A 24,341-nucleotide genomic window follows, 5' to 3' on the forward strand; every position below is an offset into this window, starting at 1 on the left:
TCACTTGATGTTAAGAAAAATCCATTTTAACCTCATGATGAGGGGGAGGAATTACTTGTTCCTGAAGTACCATATTTAAGTGCTATCAGCTCTTTAATGTATTTAGCCAATTGTACAAAACCCGACATTGTATTTGTTGTAAATTTATTAGTAAGATATAGCTCTGCTCCTACTCGGCGACACTGAAATGAAATTAAGCACATTCTATGCTATTTGAGAGGTACATATGATTTGGGTCTATTCTACTCATTTGATTCCAAATCTCAATTAGTAGGATATGTAGATGCTGGATATTTTTTTGATCCTCACAATGCTAAATCTCAAACTGGATATGTATTTCTTTACGGAAAAACTGTTATATCTTGGAAATCAGTAAAACATACGATTACAACAATATCCTTCAATCATTATGAAATACTAACTATCCATGGAGCTAGTAGAGAATGTGTGTGATTCAGATCAATAATTTCTTATATCCAAACAAATTGTGGTCTTCAATCAATAAAAAATATTTCAACAGTTTTATATGAAGACAGCGTTGCATGTATAGTTCAACTAAGAGGATGATACATAAAAGGTGATAAAATAAAACATATCTCTTCAAAATTCTTTTATACACATGAACTCTAGAAGAATGGTAATATAGATGTTCAGCAGATCTGATCAGTGATAATCTTGTAGATTTGTTCACCAAAACTTTGCCTACTATAACATTCAAGAAGTAGTTAATATATGAGTGACATCTAAGGGGAAGTGTTATGAAAAATAGTTTATGAGAAATGTGACTGTCACCCCATCTTCCACCATCCCATCTTCCATCGCTTTGATTTCCACCCTAATAAATGCATTGGTATCTATATTATCCTATAAAAGGGACACCCTATCCCTCACATTTGTAAGATATTTCTTTACATACTTTTATAAATATTGTATATTTGAATACTCACTTGCATGGTTGAAGTACGTAGGGTATATAGAAAGAAGAAGAGAAATAAAGAGAAGATAGAGATATCTTGTATAAGACCAGTTTCATATCATATTATAATTCTTTCAGTAATAGTAAAGTTTTAATCCAATTCGCCCGTGGAGTAGGTAAAGTCGAACTACATAAATTTTTGTCTCGTTTTTATTTATTTATTTCTCAATTTAATTTTCACCATCTTTTAAAACACTTGTACATTAGTGAAAAACGAAAACCATTTTAAATAACTAAATGGACCCATAGTAATTAATGCCGAACACGGTGGAACAGCCGATATTGGGCCGGGATATTTATAGGGGGCCTAAGAGAGCCCATCTCATCTCCGATTCTCCGGTAGCAGCTCAAACATTATTGGACCAAAACGACAACCGAGGTTTAGGAGCCCAAACCTCGGCACCGAGCAAATATGCCCACACTTCAATGTCTCCACGCGCCATTTGTTCGTGCTTCCCACTCGCCAATCCCACCCGCCCACAACCCCATTGCTCGGCCCGTCGGGATCCACGACGATGAGAGAACTCTGATTGGACGACGTAGTAAGGGTTGAAAGTTATCGGTGACGTGGCTATCTATGATTGGATGGCTCCATAGAATACCCAATCATAGAGGGACACGTCACTATATAATACCTTCCTCATGTAATGTATGTCTTTTGACTCCCCCAAAAACGCTTGAAGAGAAGAGAAACCTGAGAGGGAGAGAGAGAAGTAGAGAGGCAGAGGGGAGGGGGTCTGAGAATTGGTGGTGTCGGGCATAAGCGACAATGGCGGAGAAGACTGCGTCACGCGCTCCGGTGTTGCTGTGGCTATTGTTTTTAGTGTGCTTTGGGAGTCATCGTCTTCTACCAACTGCAGAAGCCATATGGCTGAGCCTTCCCACTTCAGGAACCAAGTGCGTGTCTGAAGAAATCCAGAACAACGTCGTCGTTTTGGCCGACTACGTCGTCGTCAACGACGCCCACGACGACGGCGCCCACCATGATGAGGCTTCCCAACGCCCTCCCACCATCTCTGCACGGGTACCTACTTTTCCCCTCCTCAATTCTCCCCAAATTGAATCATTCCATTTCCAAATCTCTGCCTCGTTGATTTTACTTTGTTTTGGAGTGTTCTTGATCTTCGACTTCGGCTTCTGTTTTAATTATGACATAATCAAACACGTACGATTACATTGGTTCCATAAGATTATATAACCGAAAATAACTCTGCTTTTGAAAGCTTAGGTTGTGGTGGGTGCGGAGATTTTTAGCCTTAGATTTGGATTTACATACAAAATTCATTATAATTTTAGGCTGCATTTTCTCCAAATTCACAAATTCAAATCTAAGCTTGAAATTCAAGCTCCTAATTTTTTCACACAAAGCTGCTCCCAAGTAAAGGAGGAGGGTTACGTTAGGTAGCTGATAGTCAGCGAAAAATTTGTTAGATCACTCTGATATGAATCCTTACTGAATATTTGCTGGGGCATTCCCTACGAGTGACGTATTGCACTTGAACCACCCGAAAGTAGCAAAAAGTAGGCGAGGGTGGGATAGGTCGTCGCCCCGAAGTGATGCGCCGTGTCGGCGCTTGGGTACGGTATCGAATATGTAAGGGTTTTTGCATCATTCTGGACGTGGGCTGGTAAAGACGATAGTTCAAAAAATTAGGATTAGATTAGCAACTTGGAATATAGAGACACTTACAGGTAAATGTATGGAAATTGTAGATACAATGATCAAAAGAAGAATTAATATAATTTGCCTCCAAGAAACTAAGTGGGTGGGGGAGAAAGTTAGAGAAATTGATAAATCTGGATTTAAACTTTGGTATACTGGAAAAAAAAAACATAAGAATGGAGTAGACATTATTATAAACAAAAACTTAAAAGATAGCGTTGTGGATGTAACTAGAATAGTGGATAGAATTATAAAAATCAAGATGGTATTAAGACAAGAGATAATAAATATCATTAGTACGTATGCTCCTTAAGTCAGCTTAGCAGAAAATTTTAAGAGACAATTTTGGGAAGATATGGATAGTATTATACAAGGAATACCAGGGACTGAGAAAATATTTATTGAAGGAGATCTGAATGAGCATGTTGGAAGAGATAATAAAAATTATGAAAGAATGCATAAAGGATATGGATATGGAGACAAAAATGAGTATGGGGAGATGATTTTAGACTTTACTATGTTATATGATTTTAGTATAATGAATACTTGCTTTAAGAAGAGAGAAAAATAGTTAATAACCTTTAAAAGTGGACAAAATAGAAGTCAAATAGATTTTTTTTTTTAACTAGGAGGGTAGATTGTTTATCATACAAGGATTGTAAAGTTACTCTAGGTGAAATCCTAACCACACAACATAGAGTCTTAGTGTTAGATATATGTATTAAAAAATGCAAGAAAAATGATAAAATAAGCCAGTGTAAGAGAACTAGATGGTGGAACCTAAAAGGAGAAAATATAATAAAATTTAAAGATAAAATGATCAAAGATGGGAGGACCATAGATGATGGGATAGATACAAATACTCTTTGGAATAGATTAGCTAGCTCTATTAAAAGATAGGAAAAGAGGTTTTAGGTGAATCAAGGGGAAGATTCTCGAATAGTAAAGAGAGTTGGTGGTGGGATAAAGATATACAAAAAATCATAAAGACAAAAAGAATTTGGTATAAAATGTGGCAAAAATGTAGAAATAGAGATAACTTTGAAAAATATAAGGAGCATGGTTCGAAATCGCGGTCGCGGGTAACGTCGCGAAACGGTCGCGGGTGTCGCGGGTCGCGGGAGACGCGGGTGTTACGTAACGGGAAGCGGGCGTAACGGTCGTGAATTTTTTTCACGCATGCACAACCATGCGAAAATTAAAAAATAAGCATGAAATCCATTAATACATGATTTTTAATGAATTTTGAAGGCTTTCATTCAACCTACAAATGCTTTTTAATAGGCATTATGATTTTTATATTAATTTTAGTGCGCTGTTTACAAAAAAAGCATATTTTTTTATAGTTTACATTACTTTAATGAGTAAAAAGATGTAGAAATGTAAGAATCAATTAATTTAAGTCATAAAGTTACTAAAAATGAATCAATACTCAATAGACTTAATACTCAATATACACATTACACATACATGAATTTAAAAAGTGATTAATATCAAATATCAATAAATAATTGAAAATACATGAATACAATATTACAAATTTATAATATAACACATGTCACCACCAAAAAGAATGACGTGGAGGGTCTTCATAATTTGCATCTGTATCTTGAGATTGGGATGGGAAATTATCTCCCCATCCTTGTGGAAATACATAGTTGAATGAACCCAAGTTTGCATCATTTTGTTGTTGCTCTTGAAAATGTACTGGTGATGAAAATTCTCCTGAATAATGTCTATAAGTTGGGGCAGGGGCTGGCTCTGGGTAGTGTGTAGAAGAAGACTCACTAGATCCTGAGATTCCTAATCCACTGGGATAAAAATGTGAGTCACGAGATGCATAATGTGGATATGCTGGATGAGATCCAAATGATTGTGATGATGAACCATCTAAACCAAAGTCGCCAAAACTACGAACCACACCATATGAATCTTCAGTAGAATCGCTAGGGTCACCACGAGCACTCCTCCTTCTCCTGGGTTGTGAAGATTGGTTCCCTGGAGGAATACCCAAGTCATAATTTTCAGGTATGTCATGTAGTCCATAAGGATCAGAAGGATATATATCCCTTCCAAATGATGTCCCTGTATCATATCCATAATTATATTCTACACCGCCGCCTCCACCACCACCACTGCCACCCCCCCCAACCCCAGCTCCAGCACCACTATTACCATCATCATCACTTGGTGGGCTCAAACCAAGATTGTCATCACTTTGTGTACGTTCAGGGCTTGAACCTGAATCATCATGCGCGTTTATTGGTGGTTGATCACCTCCTTCTGTAGTACCACCAACCTCTTCATTTAACCAATTTGAATTGTCCTGACCGTCGAGTAGTGGTGTCTCTCTCTCCTCTAACCATTGACTTAAAGGATCATCTTCTTCGAAAATGTAGTCCAAATTGATAGGATTGAAACCCTCTTCAATTTCTCGTTGGCTTCTTCTCATTGTACGTCTTAACTTTAACCTCATGTTGTAATGTACGAAAACAAGTTTTTGTAGTCTCATGTACTTTAATCTATTTCTTGTTTTCGTATGGATGAGGCTAAAGGTGCTCCAATTACGCTCACAGTTCGAAGCTGATGTGGTCTGGCTAAGAACTCTAATTGCTATTCTTTGGAGCTCAGGAGCACACAAGCCATAATGAATCCACCATTCAGCTGCATGAATAATTAAAAAGAGTTTTATGTTAGTATAGCGTATTTCAAAAGTCAAATTTGAACACAAAGAGAGAAAATAGAGTAATTTTCCATTATTTAGCTATATAGCCATATTTACCAGGATTTGTTTGTTTCACTGCCCTTTGAGCTAACGGGGTTCCAAAAGTCTCCTGCCTATCTCGATATAGCAACAACTAAAAAATGATGATTGTGAAATATAATTAATTAATTAGATGTATTAATAATTATTCTTGAAAGTATTACAGAATACTAGAACAATTCATTATTCAATTTAATGGAACCAATACTTACTTGATTAATAGCCCGAATTTGAGTATCTATATCGGGTACCAACTTGGTTATCACTTTTTTAACTCCATCCATGACTTCTCTAGCAACTTCAGGAGAGGGTGGGGCACCATAAAGAAATTGTGGGTTCAAAAAATACCCTACAATTAAATTTAGAAACATATTAATCAATAGTTTTCTAATGCAACTATGCATAATTTAAAAGTTAAAATAATAAGAAATTGTATTTGATTTACACTTACCAGCAGCGTGCAAATCTTGGTGCAACTGAAAACTCCACCGGTTGTCAATAATTTTCCAATAGTCTTTGTAAAACCGGCAATCTTTTTGAATGGCCAACTTCGCCCTATCAATTGCCTCGTATATGAAGCCCATGGTTGGTTTTTCATCACCATCAACCAATTTAAGAACTTTCACCAAGGGTTCTTGCACTTTAATTATATCAGAGGCCTTTTGCCAAAACTCTTTGCCTAAGATAATTTTCTTTGAATCATATGCTGGGCCTGATTTTGCCATTCCAAACCTTGAGTTTTTCCAAGCATCAGATGTAAACATTTCCCTTAGTGCTTGTTTATGCCTGACAATAGTCTCCAAAGCAATGAAATTTGTGGCAAATCGAGTGATGGCAGGGCGAAGTAACTCTCTATTATTTGTGAATTTCTTCATGAAATTCACTGTCCATGTGTGGTTGTAAATAAATGAGGTTATTGTTCTTGCATCTTCTAAGACCTTCTTCACGTTACTTTTCTTACCAATATCTTCAAGAATAAGGTCTATGCAATGAGCTGCACATGCTGTCCAATAGAGATTGGGCCTCTTCTGCATTAATAATTTTCCTCCTGCCTTCATTGCAGCTTCATTATCAGTCACTACTTGGACAACATTCTCCTCTCCAATTTCTTCAACCACCTCATCCATTAATTTGAAATGAAATTATATATTCAATAATTACTACTATTTAATTAAAAACATGCAAGTCCATAATACTATTTGCATATACAATTAAAATTAGAAAATTACCTGAAATAATATTCAGCTGTTCTGCTTGGCACATCAGAGGCATCAACTGATTTATGAAACACGGTGCCTCTATCACAATAAACTAAAAAGTTTATAATGTGTTTTCTAGTTGGTCCTGACCAACCATCACACATAAGTGTTACACCTCTTTCCTTCCAAATTCCAGCAAAAGAAGCTATATAATTTTTCATTTCTTGATACTCTTGCTCCAAATAAATTTCAGATATCTCATAGGGTGATGGACCCTTCACCCCCTTTCCAACCTCTGCAGCAATATCAAGCATAGGCTGCATAAATGGAGAGTCAGCTACATTCGCTGGAATCCGATTATAAATTAGGAATTTTCCAACCGCTTTTCCTAATTTACTTCTTAAACCTTTCAGTAACTTTGTGTTGAGTTTTGGTTGTTTCGCACTCTTGCTTCTTTCTAAAATAGGATCCATTGCCTTTAGTCTAGCTTCAGGGGCATCAGGATTGATCCATTGTCGTCCACTACCTCCAGCTTCTCGACCACTATAAGATCGAGCTCCTGCTCTATTGAAACCACTGGTAGCACCACTGCCAGAGCCACCTCCCTCTTCATAAATATTACCCCTTCCAGTTGTTCTTGCTCGAAATCTTTGTCTATCTTCCCATTGTTGTTGCGATCGCATGCTTTCTTGTCGAGCAAATCTCATACTTTCTTCTTCCAAGTCTTCTTCATCGCTCAAATTCTCAAAATCTCCTCTAATTTGGGCTTCTGCTTCTTCTTGCCTTTTTTGTTTATCTCTTTTCTTCTCAGCATACTGTTGTAGATGTTTCATCATTTGTTCTTTTACTTGTGTGGTCACATTTGAGCATCCAGCTACTTGACCCTTTTTATGTGCCAAGTGTTGTTTCAAGCGTGTAATGCCCCCTTTGATTATCTTCCCACATAATTTACACATAATAACATGTCTATTACCGTCTACCGCAGTACCAAAATGCCATCCAATATCTTCACTAGGTAAGTTTTCATTTCCTCTATCACGTGACATATTGATAGACTTAATTTGATGATCTCTACACAAAATATAAAGAAAATACAAAGTTACAACTTACAACCTTCCTACAATGACAGGAATAATATAATTAGTAATTTAGTAAATATTAAATAATAAGTACTAAATAGTCCTAATTTTAAATACTTATTACGTAAAAATAAGTATAATATTTGATTAAAAATAATAAGTAATGTTTATTATTTTTATATTTAAATAAACAAAATTATAAAATATTAGATATTTTATTACAAAAAAAATATATTCCTTTATCTTTAAAAAGATATTTTCATTATTTTTTATAGCTTGATTTTATTTTCATTTATAACTATAAGAAATTAACAGGTGAAAAAGATTTTTACTCTATTTTCATATACATCATAGCATCACAAATAGAGATCCATACATTACAAATTGACTATTTAATTTTTTAAACATTTTCTCAGTATATGGATTAAAATTAAATTTTTCTACAAATTCTAGTAGTAATTAGTAAAAATCAAATTTATTAATGTATTAACTATTAGATTAATTTTTTTTTATTAAGTTATTAATTTTTACTTTATTTGATAACTAAAAACTAAAAATAGATGTAAACATTTATTTTACCTAATTTTAAATTTAAGGTCAAAATAATGTTTTAAAACTTAAAAAATATTAATAAACAGGGTCAACCTACTCAAGAAATGGCAAGTAGATACACATGTAACATAAAATGGGTGACAGATGTTATTTAATTTTTTTTTCTTTTATAATATGAATATTATTTAATATTTTTTCAATAGATGGGAGTGAATATGATATCTTCTTTATCAAAATGACCACTTTATCCAGCTGACATAAATAGTATGTTAGCCAATTGGTGCCATGAATTAATTTTATTTCTATAAGTTTGGCAAATCCTAAGACTAAATATTCTAATAATTGTGCAGAGTATTCCTTGGAATTCTTTAAGAATGGTGAAAAATAGAGCTCAATTAAGCCTAGATAATATAAATGCCATCACATGGATGTCTTGTGTACATACATTATTTTAATGCTTTGTTTAGATGGTGAATGCAGTAGTGGATTATTGATATTCAAATATTATTATAAAAAAGGCTTCAATTATTATTGGTAAATATTAATTATTTACTAACCTTAAAAAATATTAATTATATAATATTAATAATTGCTTGCTATGTCATGGAATTAATTTTCATAATTATCTTTCAAAAAATATAATACAATTAAAATATTTATAAATTAAGAAAATTTTATTTTACATAATTATTAATAATTTCTAATTTTTTACTCTATTAAATTACTTTTTTTTTAATTCAATTTAACAAACCTATTTTACAACAAAATATAATTTAAAAAAATAAACAGAATGAAAGGAATGAAAAGGGCTGTGGCCTGTGGTGCAACAAAATATAATTTAAAAAACAAAAAAAACATAATGAAAAGTGCTGTGGGTGTTAGAGTGTCTCATACGCTGAGGCCTGTAGTCGAGTCAGACCGAGAGAGAGGAGGGATTCGAGGGAACTCAGAGGAGCCTCGAACAGTCGAAGGAGCGAAGCAAAAGCAGCGAGCCAGCGATGACTCCAAGCTCCGAGCCTCCGAAGCTGAAATCGAGAGGCTGGCTGGTGCGACTGCGACGACTAGCGGAGGAAGGTGCCGACTGCGATGACTGGCGGAGCTGCTGCAGACCTTTTGCCGTCGCCGGTGACTCGCCAAGTTGCTGGAACTGGAAGCCTGGAACTGCAAGTCTGCAATTCTGAGTAGATCTGCTCGGTAGCCTCGGTGTGCTCACTCTCAGGCTTCGAAGCCTTCTTATTGCCGAAGGCCAACAAATTTTCAAGGTCAGTTTGTAACTTTCCTTTTTAGCCTTTGAATGGCAGATGGGTGTGGGGACTGGGGAGAGGGGGAAAGCAGCGTTGCTGCCTGCTGCCCGTCAGCGAATATGCTACCTGTCGGCCATGTAACGGTCCGTAACGGACGTTACGACATGTAACGTTGGAGTATCGGCCGTTACGTGCCGTTACGCCTCCGTAACGGCCGTTATGGCCGTGAATTTTTTCCGAACCGCAATATCGGCCCGTATCGGTTTCGGGCCCTCTGATTTCCGTTACGTATCGGCCGTTACGCTACGTAACGGCCGTTATTTAAAACCATGATAAGGAGGCAAGAAAAGATGTAAAAAAGACCATTAGTGAAGCTAAATATAGATCATTTAATAGTTTTTATGATAGATTAGGTACAAAAGAAGGGGAAAAAGATATATTCGAACTTGCTAAAGTTAGAGAGAGGTAGAGTAAGGACTTAGGAAATGTAAAATGTATAAAAAGTGAGGATGATATTGTCTTGGTTAAGGATGAAGACATTAAAGAAAGATGGCGAAGTTTTTTTAGTAAGTTGTTTAATGAAAGCCAAATAGAAGGCTTAAATTTAGAATTGTCAAATGAGGAAAAGATTAAAAATATGAAATTTAGTCACAAAATTAGAGTTAACGAAGTTAAGTTTGTCCTAAAAAAAATGAAAAATGGGAAAGCTATGGGACCAGATAACATCCCAATTGACGTTTGGAAATGCTTAGGTGATAACAAAATTATATGGTTAACTAATTTATTTAATACAATTGTAAAAACTAAGAAAATGCCAGATGAATGGAGGAAAAACACTTTAATACCTATATACAAAAATAAATGAGATATTTAAAATTGTAATAACTATCGTGGAATTAAACTTATAAGTCATACGATGAAACTATGGGTAATGGTAGTTGAACAAGGATTAAGGTTAGAAATGAAAGTCTAAGAAAATGAATTTGGTTTTATGCCTGGAAGATCTACCACAGAAATTATTTATCTTTTAAAAAGATTAATGGAAAAGTTTATGGAAAAGAAGAGAGACTTGCATAGATATTTATTGACCTTGAGAAAACATATGATAGGATAACTAGGGAAGTCCTATCGTGGATTTTAGAAAAAAAGGGTGTATGTAGTAGGTATACCGATGTCATTAAGGATATGTACAATGGAGTAATGACTAGTGTAAGGACTATAAATGGAGAAACTAGAGAATTTCCAATCACCATAGGTGTACATCAAGGATCTGCTTTGAGTTCTTATCTTTTTGCTTTAGTGATGGATCAATTGACTAAGAGTATTCAAAAGGAGGTTCCATGGTGTATGTTGTTTGCAGATGATATTGTATTAATTGACGAAATTCGGGACAGAGTAGAGGCCGAGTTAGAATTATGGAGAGAAGCTTTGGAATCTAGAGACTTTAGGATAAGTAGAAATATGATAGAATATATGAAATGTAATTTTAGTAATGATAGAAGGAATATTGGAGACAAAGTTAAACTTGATGATGAAGAAATAAATAACACTTGTAGATTTCGATACCTTGGATCTATTATGCAAGCTGAAGGAGAAATTGAAGATGATGTAATGCATAGAGTTAAAGTAGGTTGGGTAAAATGGAGAAATGCTTCAAGTGTGCTCAGTGATCATAGAATACCCTTAAAATTGAAAAGGAAGTTTTATAGGACAGTTATAAGACAAGTTATGCTATATGGATCGGAATGTTGGGCGACGAAGAAACATAATATTCAAAAAGTAAAAGTTGCCGAGATGAGAATGCTTAGATGGATGAGTGGTATAACATTGAAAGATAAATTAAGGAATGAACATATTCGTGGTAAGTTAGGTGTAGCTCTTATAAAAGATAAGATAAGGGAGGGACAACTCAGATGGTATGGACACTTGCAACGTAGGCCACATAATGTACTTGTGAGAAAGAGTGACTTAGTTACTGTGGGGGGTAGTAGAAGGGGTAGGGGTAGACCTAAAATAACTTGGGAGGAGATAGTGAGTAAGAATTTAATATCCTTGAATCTAACAAAAGAAATGGTCCATGATTGCATAAATTGGTGGAAAGGGATTCATATAGCCGACCCCACCTAGTGAGACTAATGCTTGGTTTTGTTGTTGTTGTTGTATATGTGGATTAAAAATGCAATAGAAAGGGTTGAGGGCTGGATCAGAGAACACTTTATGGGTCCTGCCCTTGGCTATAGTCCCATGTGGTTGGTGGGTGGATTGATGGTTTGATTTGAGTTGTATGCTAAAAATGGGAATTTAATGTAGCTAAATACATTAAAGTTTGCATTTTAAGATTAGTTGGACTAAAAATAGGACAAATAAAACATATTTTTTTAGGGAAAGGGAATGATGTTGGGGTTTGATATTAAAGGATTAGTACCGACTGTTGGCTAAACTGAGCAGTGTTGCATTGTTAGAAATTGAATGACTATGACTTGCAAAGAGTAAGTAAAGAGATAAGCAGAAAAACAAAATTGAGGAAGAAAAGTAGAAAGATATTGCCAATTGATACATGATTTTTAATGTATCACATTTTTGTTATTGTGAGATCATGTACAGGAGCACTTGTATGAAGGTGTTGTTTGTCATCTATAACATCAATACTCCTAACACTTTTTTGAAATGCCTAAGGCACTCAATAAGGATTGCAAAATGACTCATTAAGGAGTAGACAATAAGATATAATTTTTGAAATTGTTTTTGCTGAAATGGGGGTTAGTCTAGAAGTGCTTTTGCATCCTACTAGGACTAGGTGATTGTAGTGATGATAGTATGAAAAACATACATGGTATGTTTGGGAGCATGAAGTCTGACTCTTTGATTTGGATTTGTGCAAACTTAGACAAAACTCAATACAATTTTGTATTACAATTTGATCTAAACAATACAACTCCAAAGTCAAGCTTCAAAATCCATGCTCCAAAACTCAATGATAGATAAGTTGACTTATGTTTTTTTCTTTTTTGGTGTGTGTGTGTATGGAAGTGTGGTGGGGGGGGGGAAGTGGGACTAGTGGGGGTACTTCTAAAGGGATTCTGGTGTGAGGGGCGTTTAGCATGATAAGACTCCCACAGCCATAAAGGGAAAATATTGTAATGTCTAAGGGGATTGGTGTTTTTGTTTTGTGGGGGGGAGGGGGGCCTTTTATAGGAATTCTATCCTGAAAGTTTTAGTTCCACATGATATCATTGTGAATTGTGATTTATGTCTCTTAGCTAAAACTATGGCACATTTCATTTGAGAGAATTACAAAAAATGTGTTTTTTTCGTATTGTACTTTGTACTACACATTCCTCATTTGTCTTCATGTTTGGATCTTCGCCTTATTTTTGTGTGTTTTAATTTACAGTCGTAATTTTTAAATTTCCAAAATGTAGGGAGAATGCCTATTTTTGCCTTGTTTGTTATGAATTACGCAAGTTGTAGACGTGGAGTTTAAAGAGCTGAGCTAAAGGATCAAGTGGAAACCTGAGGGCCTGTTTAGTTGTGGAGAACAATTTTCATTTTCTATTTTTTTTTTCCAAAAATTACAAAAAAAATTTGTTAATTTTTCATTTTTACAAAAATTTGTAATGAAATAAATGAAAAAAAAGAAAAATATAGTTTTGACAATATTTTCTTGTGGAAATAGTTTCATTTTTCATTTCTAATTTTTTAATTAATTTCAAAAATGCCACCTTGTTTTCCAATTTTTCAAATTAATATATAAAATTTGAAAAAATATTTTCATTATTTTTCTAGATTTCTAATCCTTACTTTGCATATGGGAGCATGGAATATGGATCTTGGACTTTAATTTATATGGATTATGTATATAATTTCTTCTAAATCCACACAAATCTAATTTCAAACCCCCAAATCCATGATTCCAAATATGACCTTACATAAAATTTGGAAAAATGGAAAACAAGTTGTCCTTTTTGTGATCATTTTGAAATCTAAAAATAAAAAATGAAAAATTATTTTTTACACATTTAAAAACAAACTCTTTGTTTTCTACCTTTTTAACATGAATCTTGAAAAATTTTAAAAAATAGACTAAAATTTTTATATTTCTTTGGAAACTAAAAATTGAAAAATGGAAAATGTTTTCCACAACTAAATGGGCCTTGAGTATGTAAACAAGAGCATTATGGAAAGAGAAAAAGAAAGAAAAGTAAAATAAAATCCCCAAAATTAAAATTTCATTATTCTTATTTGATTTTGTTATCATCGTTTTAAATCTAGAAAAGAGAATCATACAAAGAAAATCAATTTATGGAATATTTTCAACATTTTTCTAGTATCAAAATAAAGTAACAAATTTAGGAGATTTTTTTTAAAAAAATTTATTTATAATTTTTAGGTATTTTTGAAGTTTCTTAATTGGAAAATGGGAAATCACAAAGTTAGTGTTTGGGAGTGTGGATTTCAAGACTTGGATTTGGATTTGTGTAGGTTTGGAAGAAATACAATTTTATACTACATCTTGTCCAAAACACATAAATCCAAATCCAAGGTCCCAATTCCATGCTCCCAAATGCAAGGAAAGAAATTCAATTTTGATAAGTTATATTTAAATTTGAAATTAAAGTAAAGATGCCTTTTTTGATAAATTTTGAATTTTAGGTACTTGTGGAAAAAGTAAGGTGGAATAAAACGCTTAAAATTCTAAGTGACTGGTATACTTATGAAATAAAATTAGAGACTTGAGATTGGAGATAAGAAAAAAGAAAAGAAGGAGAAGGCATGACTTGGCTAGGGAGGGATAGAGTTAGCAAAAACTGAGATAGAGGAGAGCAGAAAATTGAATATGTCAATTTGAAATTTGGGAATTTCAGGAAAAGCCTAGAATCAAAATATAAGGGTTTATTATTTTTTAGAAATTTGAACATCTAGAATTGCCTCGAGGCAAAATTAGGTGCTGAAAATGATGTCCCATGGGAAAATTATTGGACATTCGTTTGTAAATAGTAATATTTGATATATTTGGATGTTTTTATATTTCATAAGCTAGTAGAAATTTGTTAAACTTTTATCAAGATTTCAATATTTTTTAGATAAAAAAGAAGATATATTAAGAAAGGAAGAGAATACAAGCAAAAGAGGACAAGGATTCCTCAAGAAAGAAAGATAAAATGAAAGAAAGAAAAACAACCCCGAAGCATAACTGCCCACCAACCCGAAGACCTAACAGGCACTGAGGAAAACTCTTTTTCAGACCCTTCCTGTCATAGACTCATAGTTAATAGAGCATTGGAAATTTGCCAATTGCCAGCCTTACTTTTATTACCATCCAACCAGACTTCATGTTCCTCAGAATTAGCTAACTGCAAACCCATTTTATCTAGTAAATGTTGAAACTGAAGGCCATGAACTGGCTTAGTCTGCTCATCCTGGCCTAGTCCATCCTTCTTTGAACACAAAACTCCCTCAAAAGATCTGATTCTGAGCTGATTTGTTCACGAACCTCGATGTTAAGTGGCCCTCTATCATAACAAATCACTGTCCAACTCATCCTCCCTGTCTGAAACATCAACCCATTTCTTCTTCCTGACAGAATTTCCTTCACTAACTTGTTTTGGTAGATCAATTTTCGACCAAATTGAAGGCTTTTCAATGTAAAAGGTGCCAGCACTATGTCTTTCAAAAAAAACTTTACACCCGTTTTATCTGCATTAGAAGACCTCTCCATTGAGCAGTCCCTTCCATACTCTGCCCCCGATGAGAATACATTTGTGATAATGCGGACTTTCTAATAATCGTAGATTTTGTCTCCCTGTACATCTCCACCTTGTGCTTTCTCAAACTTGGACTGTCTCAATTATTGAGACCTCCATCCTCCAAAGAAGCCCCTTTTTAAATTTCAGAACATTCCTTCCTTGATCTCCCTGCCCAACAGAAGAGGATATATGCTGCGCACTCACACAAACCCCCTTTGCCTGAGAAAATGTGTTATGAATCTGATTCTACTCCCCTTGCTTGCTTGCGTAAAGCCATACCTGCTGTTCTTTGCCTTTTCGAAGCCTATCGAGTCATGCACCTAATTTATAGTTTATACAACTCTTGCAACTCCCAATCTTCTGAATTAGCTCATGGGCATGAGTTGAGCTTGTAGAGCCTTGCGCTTGAAGATGAGGCCCTGGAGCATGGGGCTGTGAAGGAGAAATAGTTCACAACCTCATTTTAGGCCAATGAAAATCTTTTGCATTCGAGATCTCCAAAATCCTTAAAGCTCCCTCAAGAGCTTAAGTGGTTGGAATTGGGCTAAATCTCCCTTAAAGGCCCCTTGTTTATTTCCCAATAAGTGGGCCAAATAGATTGTGATGTTAAGGATACCAATCGAAGCGCACTCCAACCTCTTTGGTGCTTTTGTGATCAACCCCTTCATGTCGAAAACTCCTGGACTGCTGAAGTTGCACATTGCTCTAACGATGCTTTGATGTGGTCATATAACTCTAATGCCGATAACTAGCCCTACCTTGCTGGTTTCGCCACTTTGAGGAGTCTTTGCTACTCTAGACTTTCCAGCTTTGTAGTTTTGTTCAACCGCTCTTTGAGGATTCGTGTCTTCGTTTTCGATCTTTGATCAAACATGAGAGAAGAGAGAAGAAACATGATTTTGATCAACACAAAGTGGTTCACCTTCGAAGAGAGAGAGAGAGAGAGAGAGAGAGCTTGCAGTATCATAGAGAGAACGAGATGTGACAGATTCTTTGTTTCTCTTTCAAGGGAGGAGAGAAGGCGGCTGAAAACCGAACTAAGAAGCTTCTTGTTCTCGAAAACCTTGAATCCTTGTGTGGAAATGCGTAGAACACCAAATCATATCATCATGCCTCAATGAAGGCTAACTCTTTTTGAGCAATCCATCTGGTTGGAGAAGATTCCTCACAAGGGGCCATGCCATGGGTTTGTGTGCCATATGGCGAGGAGGTAAAAGGCTGGAAGAAGTTCTGGGAAGCATCTTAAGGCCAAGAAGGAGGAACACTCAGAATTCTCATCGCCCATGCCATGATCAAAGCCCTTATCATGACTTCCACCCCTAACTATACAAGTACTATGATTGTCAAATTGAGTAAATTTCATGTATTCATCATTTAATTACCCTGACTTTACGTGTCCATTCATCACATGATCTGCTGTATGACCTTCATAGATTTTGTTAATAACAAAATTCTATAAATTCTAACTTCAGTGAGATCAAGAATTAAGACAAAAGATGACAACATAATAATACTTCTAGTACTTATCAAAATTTTCCTTCATTCTTTGTGCCATTGTACCTATCAATGCATCCTACCGTCCAACTGTTCTTTAATCCTCATTTGAATCTTCCATAAATCAAATAAATAAAGATTGATAGTGGGGTAACGAACTCCTAAATAAAAGAGTGACAATCTCATAGAAAGACTTCAATATCCTTGCAATTTGCTTAGCTATATTCCATCCTTATTGAGAAGGACATACTTTATAATTCAAATCAACGAGCCTCAAGTGGACAAATGAAGGATGAAATAGAAGTGCCCTCTCAAGCATAACGCATGTAGAATCCCACCTCGTCGGCACATCTTGATGTACTTTATGTGTGAGCAATACACGTAGCGAATTTTTTCTTGCTTCTTGGTGTTCCTCTAACATACTTCACACTTTCATGAATCTTATACAAAAATGTCTCAATGATTTTTAGGCCTTTTCGAACTATGAGATTCAGGATGTGTGCTCCGCATCTCACTTGGGAAAACTCTCCACCACAAACTATGGAGCTCCTAAAGAAAGTATGGCGCATCAAAATATTCACCATATTATTATTATATGAGGCATTATTTAATGTGATGGTGGATATCTTTCTCTTAATTCCTCACTCCTTCAATAAATGGAACAATTTCTCTATCAATATCAAGCTCGATATGGGGGAGGCATATGACAAAGCTTAAAATGTTTATTTTGTGACAACTGATTCTTATCAACATAATGAACTATAACAATCATATACTCATAATATGTATCGCATAAATTGGCAGAAAAGGACTCATGTACCCAACTCCACCTAGTGGGACTTAAGGCTTGGTCTTTTGTTGTTGTTGTTGTGTACTCATAAGATGTATCATTAAACATATCCTGCTAGGGCAGACATCAATATCATGCTTGACTTTTTCCTTCTGTTCTATACAATTTCAACACATCAGATTTAGCCGTGTTTCTTGTAACAGACTGAACATCTAAACGTAACACATGGAAATCCCTATCCCCCTTATGCTCAACATAATAATATGGGTATCCATGCCAAATAATGGCTAATGCTAACTTCTCGTGATATATTTCTTGATCTATAGGTTGCATGACTCCGCCAGAATCTCCCATTTCTCTTTTCCGACTTTCAATTATATGACATAGCAAATTCTTTGTACCATAATCACTAGACAACAAAATGTTTGCTCGCAGTGCCTACATCTAGCCTGTTGAGTTCCATTTATAGCAATTTTTAACTTCTCAAATTCACCCCAAACTTGAGAAGTGCATTTTTGAGCACATGTTGAACTACTTGCTTACTTTGTTCAATGTCAATATCATCAAATGTTTCTTCTTCCATTGCTATAAATCAACTACAAATGCTAAATGCATTACAATACGAGAGTAGCATATAGGACGAGTTTTAAACATGAATTTACTTAATAACATAGCCTAAGGAAGCTCAGTTAACTATAAATATTTAATTTGAAAATAGAGAAACTACGAAACAGGGCCAACATTAAAACTACGAAACAAAAAAAGGAAGGAGGTTTAGGAATGCACCAAAAAAATAGGGAGTGGGGCTAGGGTGTTTGGTTGCGCCATAGCATTATCTCATTCAATTTATCTCTTCAGTTTCTTGATTCAATTTTTATCTCATTTCATTTCCATCTCACTCCATTTTGACCAAAATATATTTTTATTAGCAGAAGTAAATTTTTTATTGTTTACATTGAAAAAACAAGCATTGCTCCTTTCAACATAAAGAATTGCAATAGCATTTTCATAGAAGACTTTCCATGGTCTCATATGAATGAGGATTATGAAAACAGTGAAAAATCAAACCACCGAAATTTCAGCTTTTTAGTTCTTGAGGCAAGCCCCCATAAAATAAACCAAACAGGAGTTTTTTCTTTTTAAAAAGAAGGCAAAAAAATTGATTTCCTCTGCCTCTTGATTTTTCAGTCTTTCCTCATTCGATTTTGATTAACATGCACTCCATTTATAAATTTTATAGGCCTCCTAGTTGCATTGTAGACGCGCAACAAAAATTTTAAGATTTCTTCACAAAATGCTCCTGAAATTGCAACCGTAAATGCTAAATGAAAAAGTTGCAACTTTTCCCCTTTATGCTGGTTGGATGATTTAAACATTGTGCAACTCAGCCACAAACACAAATGTTTCAATCCCCATGGACTTAGGAGCTGCAAGTAATTGCCTAAGTGTAGAGGGGTAGAGGGGATACTACAGCCTGTGGGATAGGCTGGGCTACCAACATTAAAAGGGGAAAAAAGAAAAAAAAAAAAAATCAAAATTAACGGGTTTGCTTTAGACTTGTGCCATAACCACTTGCATCGAGCTCGTCCCTTCCACAAAACTGTTCATTGTACTTCAACTAGTTACTTCCTATCGCATAACTCTCAAAGAAATTGTGATTCAGGGTTGAGAACATAATCAACATATGAGACCAGGTGGGAGCTGACACCATAAAGAAACCATCAAAATTCAAACATGATGCTTTGGATTCATTATGGAGAGGAATAGAGGGCTTGATCAATGAAATAATATTGGTTCAAAGTAAAATATATGAATTTAATTGAAAATAAAAAGATTGTAGATTGAGAATACCTTTGCAAGAACTAGGATTCAAAATGGATGAGAGCCGAACCAGAGAACCCATAGCACAAAGAAAACGCATGAATCAACCTCATTTTGTATATGCCATCGTAGGTAGTCAAAGAGAGAGAGAGTAGATCAAAATTCACGTTTCACAGATGAGCTGTTGAATCTAGCAGGTTGTTTTGGGCGCACAATCGAGACTAAGAGGGTCAAGAGTCGGGATGTGGAACTCTAGAGTATGGATTTGGGGCCTTGAAGGGTTGAGTCACTTAAGTGGGTACAAATGAGTTGAGTGGGTAAACCCATTTGAACCCTTCTAATTAATGGGTTAGGTGGGTAACCCAATTATCACCCATTTAAGTAAAAGGGTTGACCCACATAAAGGTCAATATTGCCATCTCTATTTAGGAGGTAGAGAAGCATCCTCCCGTATGGACAAATTCCTGTTTATTAATACTTGGGAAGACACTTTTCCACAGCAAATTCAAGAAATCTTCCAGTACCTACCTTGGGCCATTGCCCTCTGCTCCTTGAGTTTAATCCATTTGAGTGAGTCCCACCCTATTTCATTTTGAAAATATGTGGTTAACACATTTCTTCCGGAATTTTATGTGATAATGGTGGGACGAGTGTCACATTCAGGGGTAGGAGGGTTTCAAATTGATGAAAAACTTGAAGTATGTAATGATGAAGTTGAAACAATGGAATAAAGAGATATTTGGAAATATTAAAGAGTCAAAGAACAACATTTTCTTAGGAGTTGATGGGTTGGATAGTTTTGAGGAGTGTCATCTGTTGGATGAGGAGGCTAGTGCTAGGAGATCCAATCTCTGCAATGAACTTGAGAATCTTTTACTAAGAGAGGATATGAGTTGGCGTTAGAAGTCAAAAGTGAAGTCAGTCAAGGAAGGAGTTTGCAATTTTGGCTACTTCAAGGTGGTGAATGGGAGGAAGAAAAGTTATATCAAGGAGCTTCTCCTAGATTCAGGGCATATGGTGAAGGGGTAATCCTAGATCAGGGCTGAGATCACCAAGTTCTACAAACACCTGAGGAATCCTCGATTAGATTAATAATAGTGGGTCTTGGTTGGAGCTCCATTGAAGCAAGTTCGGCTATGTGGTTAGAGAGACTTTTTGAGGCTTAGGAAATAAAAAATACAATGTTCGAGCTAAACAGGGATGAGGTCCTTGACCTAATGGATTAACAATGGCTTTCTTTTAGGAGAATAGGAAGGTTTTGGAATTAGACGTTTTGAGGTTTTAAGAAGAGTTTCACTGTAATGTCGTGGTGGGGAACATTGTGAATTCTACATTCATTACCCTTATTCCTAAGAAATAGGAGAGATCTCTAAAAGTCTAGCACTTGAGGCCCATTAATCTCGTCACTATCTTGGTTAAAGAGTAATGTATATTTTTTATTTTAGTTATTATTTATCATTACACTTGAGCCTTAATTTATTATGGTAATGATGGATTTGTTTTTTGAATCTTAATATTTTTGTACTTTTTTTTCAGTGTTGAAGAGGAATGTTAGATAATGGATTTATATGGTTGATATTGAAATATGAATATTGGTAGCTTCAACCAATTATTAGGAAAAAAAAAAACGTAGGCAGCAATAGTTTTTTTAAAAGGAGCAAGTTAATTTATAAGTAATATTTTAAAAAAAAATATTTTAGTGAATAGTCATCATCGAATCAGACCTTAATTTATTTTGGGAAATATATTTTTTATTAAATTGATGAGAGGGTAAAAATGTCATTTTATTAATGACCCAAACTATTTCTTTACTTGTTGACTAACAGAAGGGTGCAATTGTCAATATATTGTTGTCTGAGGGGTTTTCTTGTAGCTATAAAAAACTCGGGGTGCAGGAAAACTCAAGGGGTGTCTTTGGATTTTACCTATTGGGTGGATGGTAAACCAGTTCGCTTGCAACATTGTGAGGTTTGTTAGGACAAGGCCGACCTTTACAAAACAGACTAGTGCTTGATTTAGTGTTTGTGTTACTATATCAACCTTTCCTTAAGGCTCAAACATTAACACTCCCCCTACATGTGCAGCTCGATTGTAGGAAAATAGATAAATAAAAGATAAATCACCCATTACAGGAAATGAAAGAATTTTAACAACCATAAAATAAATGTATGTAACAAAAACTGGAAATCAGGACCTCATGGCGACCATGACTTTGATACCATGTAATATAACGACTTTACCTAAAAGCTTAAGCCGTTAACTTGTCGGCCAATGATATATGTCAAACCTTAACATCTGTCATGAATGATTTTGGAGATGAGGAGAGGCTATCGGTCTCGTGTTTTTTGGCACACTCTCTCTTCCCCACTTACGAACTAGTTGAATCTAATATTGAATCTAATACACAAGGAGAATGGGCCTTGGATACTGGTACATGAAATGATATGGTTTTAATAAAAGAGCTGGTGTTTAATTCTAGTGGGAAAGGACCAAAGCTTTGTGGTGGAATGATCATATTCAAAGAAGAATCTTGTTTAGAGCGATAATGCTTGAGATATTGGTAAAAGTTTAGAATTGCAAAAAATAATATGAAGATTTGTTCACAAAAGGAAGAAAATATAGTAGTGAATGAACCTAACCTCCCTGGAGACACTGATGATTTTAAGATAATCAAGATTGAGGATGAAGTCTTACTGAGGCCCAAGATATGAAATAAAGTTGAGACTTGGAGGATTGAGTGTTGAACTGAACTGATGACAATATTTATCATAAGATGTCCTCGCTGGATTAAGGTGTCCTTCATACACTGGGTTCCTGTAATTTCTTTTTTAATCCCGTTAAAAAGCATATTTTATTTCAGAATTTGAATCTATGTTAAAAATCCATTTGTAATTCCTTGCTGGCTATGCTCCTTACAGGTAACATCCCCTTATGGAAACAGTCTTCACCACATTGAGAATGTGACCCACGGTCAGTTTGCATTTACAACTACTGAAGCTGGAAACTACATTGCCTGTTTTTGGCTGGATGGGAATCATCAAGGAGGTGCAGGTGTATCTATAAACCTTGAATGGAGAACTGGAATTGCAGCGAAGGATTGGGAATCGGTTGCAAGGAAAGAGAAGATTGAGGTAAGTATTGAGTAAATGCTTTATCACCTATGAAATCTACATTGGAATGTTGGATGCCTTGTCTCCCACATCCTCTTTTTCTTCTGATCACACAGTGTGAGCTGTATGAATGTCCAGGGCGTTGAACTTGAGTTGAGGAAACTAGAGGGAGTAGTGGAAGCCATTCGTCAAGGTTTAGTCTATCTTAAGGACAGGTATTTCCTTTTTCTCATTAGTTTTATTTCCTAAGCAGTCTTTCCTAGTGCCTCTCTGTTTACAATTGTTCTGTTTTAGTTTTTTTTTTTTTCTTTTGCAGAACATCCATCCTCTTTAGGTATCCTCCCTATTTTTGACTTTAGTCATTGTAATACCAAATTTGCACTTGGCCTGACTGAAAAATTGCCAAATTAACCTTTGAATATTAGTATTTTTATATTATTTTTTTAGGGTTAAAGGCATTGACCTTCCCTGAGGTTTGACAAAAAGACAAACTTTCCCTGATGTTTCAAAAATCCTAGGGACCTCCCCTAAAGTTTGTCAAAAATGACACATACCTGCCTTGAGGTTTCAAAAATGCCATTAACTTTTCTTGAGGTTTGCCAAAATGATACAAACCTCCCCTAAAAAAATTTGTTTTTTTTTTAAGATACAAGGGGAGGTTTGTGTCGTTTTGACAAACCTCAGGGGAGGTCCTTGGAATTTAGGGGGGGGTTTCTAAAATTTTTGAAACTTTATGGTAGGTCATTGTCTTTTTATCGAACCTCCGGGGAGGTTAGTGTCTTTTGCCTTTTTTTTTTTAATAAATATTTACCAACTTGTTTGGATTTTTGCCTGTTTTAACTGCTGGAATGAGTTGCAGAATTGGAATTTTTGCTCTTAAATTATCGTGGTAGTTTAGACCTTTATTTATTGTTTCTTTCTTTCACGTATTTGTTTTAAATCATCAAGGTTACGTTCTATTAGGATGAAACAAGATGGAATGTAATAAAAACTATATATGGATATTATAATTTTAAGAAAAAAAGATGAAGTTATGTTATTCAATCAAACATGGAATATGATGGAAATAGGTCCCATGGTGTAATTTTGGAAGTAGTCATTCCTTGCCTATTCCATGTTATGAATTAATTAATTTTTTTATGTTGTCATTTGTTTATGATTACTTTATTCTTGGGAATGACCATTCTTAGGACTAAACATAACCTAATTAGAAATGCAAATAGTATTGGGGATGCAATTTTTGTTTGAAACAAACTGGCGGATGGATAAGTCCTTCAAAGCACAAGGAATTGGTTAATCTTATGTTTTTTTTTGGATATCTTTCCATACAGGGAAGCAGAGATGAGGGAAGTGAGTGAAACAACGAACTCAAGAGTAGCATGGTTCAGTATCATGTCGCTTGGTGTCTGCATTATGGTTTCTGCTTGGCAGTTGTGGCACCTGAGGCACTTCTTTCAGAAAAAGAAGCTTATCTGATTTAGGAAACTTCAAATATTCAAAATGAAAAAGGCACGGTAACCTGTGATTGTTTGTACCATGTTCAACTTTTTTTTTTTAATTTATTTGTAGGTGGGGGAGCTTTCTTTTTGGATTGTCTTTTTCATTGATAGTGAGATTTTTGTGATTTTTGTACTTCAGACGAGCTTGTGATGTGGAGAATGTTGATCGTCTTCTGATAACAAGAGTATTTATTGTAATATTGGTTGTGAAGTGCTACTCATAAGATGTTTAATGCCGTTTCCTGTTATAGATAAGGATGGAAAGGAATTTGGAAACATGCATTATGTGGACTTATTTTTTGTTCTGCCCAGAGGTGTTCAATATCACACACATTCAAATAAGGTGGCCTTATTCAGGGGGATGAAAGAAAAATAAAGGGATCCGGGGGAGAGAGAAAGGAAG

The 24,341-nt window shown here is 35.2% G+C and overlaps 2 protein-coding genes across 3 annotated transcripts; one reads left to right on the plus strand and one right to left on the minus strand.

Moving 5' to 3' along the window:
- The first annotated feature begins 1,630 nt into the window (after positions 1 to 1,630).
- Positions 1,631 to 24,214, plus strand: LOC131161581 (transmembrane emp24 domain-containing protein p24delta3-like). Its single transcript, XM_058117424.1, has 4 exons — positions 1,631 to 2,000; positions 22,248 to 22,460; positions 22,578 to 22,654; positions 23,771 to 24,214. Exons 1-4 carry the CDS (start codon positions 1,746 to 1,748, stop codon positions 23,913 to 23,915), a joined length of 690 nt encoding a protein of 229 aa, XP_057973407.1. The 5' UTR covers positions 1,631 to 1,745; the 3' UTR covers positions 23,916 to 24,214.
- On the minus strand, positions 5,521 to 9,765 carry LOC131161580 (uncharacterized). Of its 2 annotated transcripts, none has more exons than XM_058117423.1 (2): positions 5,855 to 9,765; positions 5,521 to 5,752 (listed from the first exon to the last, which is right to left on the minus strand). In XM_058117423.1, exons 1-2 carry the CDS (start codon positions 6,528 to 6,530, stop codon positions 5,574 to 5,576), a joined length of 855 nt encoding a protein of 284 aa, XP_057973406.1. In that variant the 5' UTR covers positions 6,531 to 9,765; the 3' UTR covers positions 5,521 to 5,573. Both variants share the same exon structure in this region; 1 of them encodes a protein (XP_057973406.1).
- Positions 24,215 to 24,341: the final 127 nt, after the last annotated feature.

Source organism: Malania oleifera, chromosome 8, assembly GCF_029873635.1.
Source record: "Malania oleifera isolate guangnan ecotype guangnan chromosome 8, ASM2987363v1, whole genome shotgun sequence".
NCBI classification, from domain to species: Eukaryota; Viridiplantae; Streptophyta; class Magnoliopsida; order Santalales; family Ximeniaceae; genus Malania; species Malania oleifera.